Source organism: Pecten maximus, chromosome 3 (genome assembly GCF_902652985.1).
Source record: "Pecten maximus chromosome 3, xPecMax1.1, whole genome shotgun sequence".
NCBI lineage: Eukaryota > Metazoa > Mollusca > Bivalvia > Pectinida > Pectinidae > Pecten > Pecten maximus.
The window spans coordinates 38,489,988-38,497,812 of record NC_047017.1 but is presented as its reverse complement, the minus strand read 5'-3'; the positions used below and the strand labels follow the sequence as shown (position 1 = coordinate 38,497,812).

The window sequence follows — 7,825 nt, the reverse complement described above, 5'->3', positions numbered from 1 at the left end:
TGTCGTTTATTTTTGCCGATTATTGAATCATAGTTAGCACCTGTTCTCGCTCCGACTGTAGACTGCTAGAGTTGTTAAATGTAGTAAACAGCCACTGAAACGTCCAACCAACGAAAACAGACTTCTCGTTATTCAGTTTGAATGGTTGATATTGCTGTTTTCATAAGGAATGTCGCAGTATAGATATAGTTTTATCGATGAATTAAATTGTCCATTGAAACCTACACAATGATATACATGTACTGTTGCTATGTTACCGGAAATACACAAGTCATTTTTTATATGTTGAAGTATTATCATCATGCATGTTTTCATCCACAATCGCAAATCAAAACACAGACATTTTCTAGGGTCAATATGTGGTACAGTATGATATAATCTACTCCAATTTGAAACATTAAATATATTCTCACGCAATTATGTCGTCGTCCGTACCAGTCATCACGTACATTCTCAGGGAATCCTTTACATCTGACTTTTAGTACGGGACGCATCAAATACTTGTATATGTCAGCGCGAACTTTGATTTTTAGAGTTTTGACAACTTAACATTTTCGTTAATATGTTTTTTATTCCATGAGAATTTTGCCCAGGGATCTCATTCGTTTTGCGTTTCAATCAAGACCATCAGAAGTTATCTATGAAGGTCTTAATGTTTAAATGATATTGAACACAGCGGCCCACAACTAATTCAATACAACTCGTCTTGACTTTCATTCTACGTATGTAAATCCATGTGACTGTTTCTTAAATCTTTCACCTTCCATTTTCAGTCTATTATAACGGATAACGGGTCATTTTGTAGCAAATTATATGAGCATTCATTTGACAACAAACGAAATTCGCAGTCGTTTTGGAAGAAGTGCCACTGATACCCTAGTTCTAAATGTAACATGCTTTATATTCCAGAACGCTAATGAATAGTGGTAAGAAAACAAACATTGTACCCCAGGCGCAATCCATGTAGATAAATTCTACTTCACCTTGATTCTTCACAAAAGTCCTGGGGTAGGTTACCTTATGACTTTATATTATTATCATTTACTAAAGTACGCATGGAGTGCCCCCTAATATTTACTATGTTTCCTTGAGAGGCTTGTTGGTTTTATTCGGATGTAAAAATGTATTTATATATTTATTTATTTAATTATTTTTGTTAATTTTTTTATTATATGCATGCCTGTTCCGTAATCATATCATTCTGTCTGGTAACGAGAACATGGTTATCAGCAAAATGAATGTCAACTTAATATAAACAATGTAAATGTAGTGTTTCTGATATCTCTATCCATGCATCAATGAGATAATACTATGAATTACTATACCATGTTGTCTGTGGATCTTTAGTCGGCCTATAAATACCCCCAATGCTATAGTACAGTTGTACCAGCAGATTGTATAGAAATATAAACTATATATACATAACTAAATTATAATAAACCGGATGTAGCGTATATATAGTCATTCTTCTTCAAAATATAAACAATAACACTAACAAAAATAATGAAAGAAAGCAAATTAGGATGCAATATCCAAATGAACTATGTACCAGTAGTCCGATATAAATCTGGACTAAATCTCTCTTTCAACAGTGCAGATCTAAATGTCAGCACCAAATTACTTGACAATTTTAAAATTATACATTTAAGTATTGTTAATCATGGCGAACTAGTCGTAATAGTCCCTGATGGTGACAGCTGATGAATGCCAAAGAGAATAAAGAGCCTGGGACAGGATTGTCGTAGAAATCATCACTGTGCTATATAAAGACAACCAACGTTACAGTCCAAAACACTTTCCTGATACCAGTATGTGGCCCACACTCACCCTCGGATTTGTGACCCTTGTGGCCGCCTTTGCCGGTAAGTTACAATTTTGTAAACATTACTAATCTATTTTATGGTTTATCTGTGCATGTTGACACATTGATTCAGTATCTCGATCATTGTTTAAGAAGAATTCGAAAAAAAGTTTAATAGTCGAACGCGAACGATTTTGCCTTCTCTGAATCGAGACGATTGGACTATGCACTAAGTACGACACACATAATGATTATTGCTAATTAGTAAGGGATACGTAGCCGAATATATTACCTTCTACATTGTTTACAAGTTACAAAATCTATACACTATACAGGTTTCTGACAATTTTTCTGACGAAGATGTATGCTTCGGGTTCTCGGGTGAGTTGCGCGCTATCACATGTCAATAGTGATAAACTTGGACTGGTGTGTGTAGTGATTTGGTAGTGAGGTCACGTGTACTGAGATCACGTGTTGTGATGTGTGTACCTGTCTGGTAGTGAGGTCACGTGTACTGAGATCACGTGTTGTGATGTGTGTACCTGTCTGGTAGTGAGGTCACGTGTACTGAGATCACGTTAGTGATGTGTGTACCTGTCTGGTAGTGAGGTCACGTGTTGTGATGTGTGTACCTATCTGGTAGTGAGGTCACGTGTACTGAGATCACGTGTTGTGATGTGTGTACCTGTCTGGTAGTGATATCACGTGTACTGAGATCACGTGTTGTGATGTGTGTACCTGTCTGGTAGTGATATCACGTGCTCTATTGCTGATATTTTACCGATTTAATGGTTAGTGTTTCAAATGCTTGAGCAGTATTGATGCGAGACCAGAATATATCTTTCTGAATGTGTCCCAAATGTTTGTACAATATTAACGCAGTACTAATATATTTGTATCAATATGTCTCAAATGTTTGTACAATATTGACGCGGTACCAATATATATCTGTATCAATTTATCCCAAATGTTTGTACAGTATGACGTGACACCAATATATGTCTGCATCAAGGTGTCCCAAATGTTTGTACAGTATGGCGTGACACCAATATATGTCTGCCTCAAGGTGTCCCAAATGTTTGTACAGTATGACGTGACACCAATATATGTCTGCATCAAGGTGTCCCAAATGTTTGTACAGTATGACGTGACACCAATATATGTCTGCCTCAAGGTGTCCCAAATGTTTGTACAATATTGACTCGACAACAATCCTTATATCTCTAGTGTTAGTGACTACGTTAGACAACTTTTTTCTGTTTTTGTTTTAAATCTGTTTGAGACTGATGGAAGCTGAATGTTATGTACTATATAGGTTGTCACTGCCTTTTGGAGAATCGACTGGTGGCCGACCTGATGAAGGAATACAATAAGAACGTGATTCCTACTACAGAAGATGAACCCGTAATCACAGTGGAGCATAGCATTAGTGTTGTAAAACTCCTCAAATTCGTAAGTATGAACGACACTGGCTTGATAAATACAACATAAGTACAACAGCGAAGCAAATAAGGCCGTAAAAGGCATCATAGCACAAGAAAAAGCATTGTAAACCTTCAAATACAAAATGTATGGAAGGGTAAACTTTGTATGTCGAGTTAAGACCAATGAAAACACCTTGTTTATTACATGCTGGAGTCGTGTTCTTCACTTGTTATGTGTCTAACATATGTAGAACCGGTACATATTCTGAGTCTTGGCAGGAATGGCTACAGTCAGTAGCCCTTTTATTGTGGTAAACTACAGCCTACCTTACTATGAGTCTTTACTCACTTTACTCATTGGTTTTACATTGCTGACAGGACCATGACGAACTACGACTCGGAACATGGATCGCAATGCTGTGGACTGATAAACGTTTGAAGTGGGATCCGTCACATTACAACAATATCACACAAACACACATCCTCCACGAACAACTTTGGATACCAGATATCGTCACGTATACCTTGTAAGTACGTTAGGTTTTGTCCACGGATATAAAAGATGTGACAGGTTTTTTTCTCTATTTAATAACACTGTCCAGGGGAAATGAGATACTCTGAGTTGTTAAACAGTCACAATGATAAAAAAAAAGTACCAAGACTGTTTTCGCTCTATTTTAGCAATATTTGACTCCGGTGTTTGGAGTATAAGAAGGAAATTGCTACATGTAGTTGATTTGATTTTAGTCCCATTTCATCTTACCCATGGACATATACATCGTCAAAGTAACTACATGTATTTTTGTCAGCAACATATTCGAATTGTCTTACCTTAAAATGAGGGAATACTATATTATTTCTCATCCATCTGATGTCACCGTTTTCGTATACCGTAAAGCGGGAAATTTTAGCGGGGCTTTAATTTGGCGATTTGGCGGGTCCGTATATAGATCGCCAAAATTTAACACCGCCAATTGAAAAGACGCGAACATTTCAAATTTGCAAATAGCTTCCGTACCGACCGTCATTTACCTTTGATAACTCCAAAGACTAACGAGTGATGCGTAACGTTGGTTGTTGCCTGGCAAATGTCTGCTAAAATGCTGAAAGGTACATACGAATAGCTAGTGAACAGCTACTCACGATGTAACGTTTCATACTGACACGTTATATATTGTTATTAAACCTGGTCTCTCCCTCAGGAAGGTTCGATAATATTTATTCATTTCACGATCATTATAGAATCAGCGGTCTCTCCCTGAGTTCGATTGACGGTAATAATATACGTGCTGTGAGCGTGATTGTATTCACTTTCTATTATTTCTTTTGTATGTATGTATGATCAAATAAACATTGCGGGCACTGCCCGTTCTATTTATATTATATATATTACATGTTATAATATCATAAGTGTTTAGCACGCTCATTAGTCAAAGATTTTGACATCATATAGGAAAGATATAAAAACTTCTATGCATTATAAATGGGTAATTTCATTCAGTGTCGCCAAACTTCTACAGACAAGATTTTCAACTACGAGAGATTCTCTCGAGAGTAGAGACATCAAGCATTAAAATGACACCAGATATCGCATCAAAACAGTCGAGCTTTTTCACAAACAGCCTCGTAACGTCATCAATCGACAATTTTTCTCTTGCTAGATACAATTGAGAAAACAAAACTGTCTCCATTCCCAAGGAATGAGATGGTTAAACATTAGGTAAAACTTATTCTCTTGCTTCATGCATCGCTGTAGGTGTCTCCTCGTGCTCCTCTGAGATGGTTTCCCTGCCGATAAATATCAGTTTTGTAACCCTGATAAAATCATTTCTGGTAAAACGAACTTGACAAAATTTCATGAAACACTTGTCAGTCCCTTCCTACCTGACAATGTTAAGGAATGCATACTCTCAGATTTTGACGTAACGGAGAAATGAGATTTTCACAAATCAAGTGATTAAGCTTATCACGTTTTGAACATCTCGGCCCAGGACGAATTCGATAACTATCCCATTCCACGTTATGTAATCTGCTATCTTATTGGTTCCGGACAGCAAAGTCGACCAATCAGATCTCGATTTATTATATCATTTATGATAACGTAAATCATACAAAATACTAACTGTACCGTGCTTGTTTTATTTCAGTGATCTGCCTGATAATAAACCAATGATGGATAACCTGCGTGTTGTTATCAACAATAATGGTTTGGTTACTTATGTACCACCTACTGTAACCAATTTCGGCTGTAAGGTGGCCGAGGGTGCTGAGGAGATATACACATGTCAAGTCAAGTTGGGATCATGGGTGTACTCCGGGGAAAAGATGGACATCTCAAATAGCGGTGGAGTTATGGATCTGGGTGATATGATTATAGACGAGGACTGGGAAATCACTAACACAGCAGCAGTCCACCAAAATTCACGATACGACTGTTGTGTTGAGCTCTTCCCAAATCTAGTCTATACTGTGGAGCTGAGACCAAAACATCATCGCCATCATTGTAAATAGACAGAAGCGTCGGCCCAAAGTACGAGAAGACATCGCTATCACCGTCTCCGATTACAGTACTAAGAAAACGTAGTGAGAATAACAGAAACAGCACCACCATCACGTTAATATCTAATTACGGAACCAGAGACAGCATCAATAGCACATTAATCTCTAATAACGGAATTACCGAATATGACCAACAACGACATGCTACAGAGCCATAACGTTAACAGATGTGTCACCAGCGGCTTTACAACTGTGTTAAACTCACGGACAAATCACCTAACAATCATTGTATTCGGTTCAAATCAAGAAATAGCCTAATTGTGTTTATAACAAAATTAACATTCCAAGTCTGTACTAATTTGATAGAGCGGTTCCCGCTACGTGTTAGCTTTAAGCATTGTGATTGATGGCCACTTCATCATCAGAAGAAGAATATTTTCGTCTGTAGTTCCATTTTCATTTTCTATGTATTGAATGTATAATCAATGCCCAGTCATTTCAATTACGTTATCACAACTGCTGTGTTTCCTTATATAATAAATATCCCCTTGCAAGCAATTCTTGATGTTGTTGATTTCATTGCTCCAAGAAATCGGAATACTGTCTTTCGGTTTCACAATCTTCCTGATTCATGTTCTATAACGGCCGTAGACAACTGATCATAAAAACGCATTATGCAGGTACATGATATTCCGAATGATGAAAAATGATTCAATCCACAGTTATTTCACCATTTTAGGACACATCATAAAGAGGGTGAAGAAAAACGGAAAAATGTGAAAGAGGATGCTCATCTAATAATCCAATCAGTTTCGTGAAATAAGGATATTTGATAATTTTGGAACAATATACAACATTTCATTTCCCCACGAAAAATCACTCTGTTAATCAGAATTTAGAACTGGTACATTTTATTACTCGCTTCTAAAGATATCGGTTTTACTTCCTCTGGTCATGATAGGAATCTAGGTATTTTTTTAGAGAAAATATTTGTTTTATAGCTTAGAAAAAAGTTTATATTGTTACTATTGTTTGAAATACATATCCTTATCAAGGAAAAAATGTAGGTTTATATACCATCTTGTTAAAGTCTCAAACCCAATGTTAAGCAATCTGTTGATTTTAATGTGTTCAGAACCATGGCTAGACACAGTCTTATACTTAATCCATTTAAGAAATTCGATGAATAGGACATATTCCAAAGAATACGCTTTTTATCACAATAATGCTGTCATTAAACGCTACACATTTTTAAATGTTTTTTTTTTTTTACACCTTTCTATCTTTTACCAAAACATTCACTCAATTAAGCATGTACAAGACCAATAGAAACGAGATAGAAAATAATTAACATTATCGTTTATATCTGTTATATGACACCACCCGGTGACATTCGGAGTAAACTGAAAATTAAATTATCTTCTCCCACATATTTATCTTACACTCATACTTTAAAGATCACATTAATACCAAATCCAGTGGTACTTTACAAGCATATAAACCGCTATTCTGGTGCAAAGGAACAGGAGCAACTTCACCAATTGTTAATATTGGCTATCATGGCTATCCATATATCTTGATTTTGATATTTAACCTGAAAAGCTGTCATGCGTAAAATGCAAGTTTCGGCAGAACGAAGAAAGCTCATGTGAATCAGACATATTGCACAAAATGACAATGTCGTCATGTTCACAAGTGTCTATAGCAGGTAGTGCGAGCGTTTGTTTGACTAGACTTGACTTTATAAAAACACAATCATTGATTCTCTTTTGACCTTGAAATACAAATGGGAGCTGTAAATTATAGTGGAGTTTGGGGCTATTTTCAGAAATCTGCATATTTTACCTCAAACTCTGAACTATTTTTCCTAAAGACGGGCTACTTGCCATGATCAGAGCTTTTTCAAAATTTTAAATGCAAATAAGCCATAACTGTTTTACAAGTAGTTTGACAAATTTCATGTCAAAATCAAGACATATGGATAGCCATAATAAATGGTCAAGTTAAATGCAACAGAATAGTGATTTTATTCTGGTAAAATATTACTCGATTTACTATTTGCATGAACCTTGATAAATCTCCTAAGTTAAAGATATTAAAC

General features: G+C 36.2%; 1 protein-coding gene across 1 annotated transcript; it reads left to right on the top strand.

Annotated features, from left to right (window-relative positions):
- The first annotated feature begins 1,745 nt into the window (after positions 1 to 1,745).
- LOC117324122 (neuronal acetylcholine receptor subunit alpha-2-like) lies at positions 1,746 to 6,282 on the top strand. The gene is made up of 4 exons (XM_033879787.1): positions 1,746 to 1,862; positions 3,117 to 3,253; positions 3,604 to 3,752; positions 5,373 to 6,282. The coding sequence occupies exons 1-4, from the start codon at positions 1,811 to 1,813 to the stop codon at positions 5,734 to 5,736; spliced, it is 702 nt and encodes a 233-aa protein (XP_033735678.1). The 5' UTR covers positions 1,746 to 1,810; the 3' UTR covers positions 5,737 to 6,282.
- The last annotated feature ends 1,543 nt before the right edge of the window (positions 6,283 to 7,825 follow it).

Bases quoted from the DNA above. Each gene is read 5' to 3' on its own strand.
- LOC117324122 (XM_033879787.1), top strand. From the start codon at position 1,811: ATGTGGCCCACACTCACCCTCGGATTTGTGACCCTTGTGGCCGCCTTT. The intron at 3,254-3,603 runs GTAAGTATGAAC...CATTGCTGACAG, and splicing joins TTGTAAAACTCCTCAAATTC to GACCATGACGAACTACGACT. The intron at 3,753-5,372 runs GTAAGTACGTTA...GTTTTATTTCAG, and splicing joins GATATCGTCACGTATACCTT to TGATCTGCCTGATAATAAAC.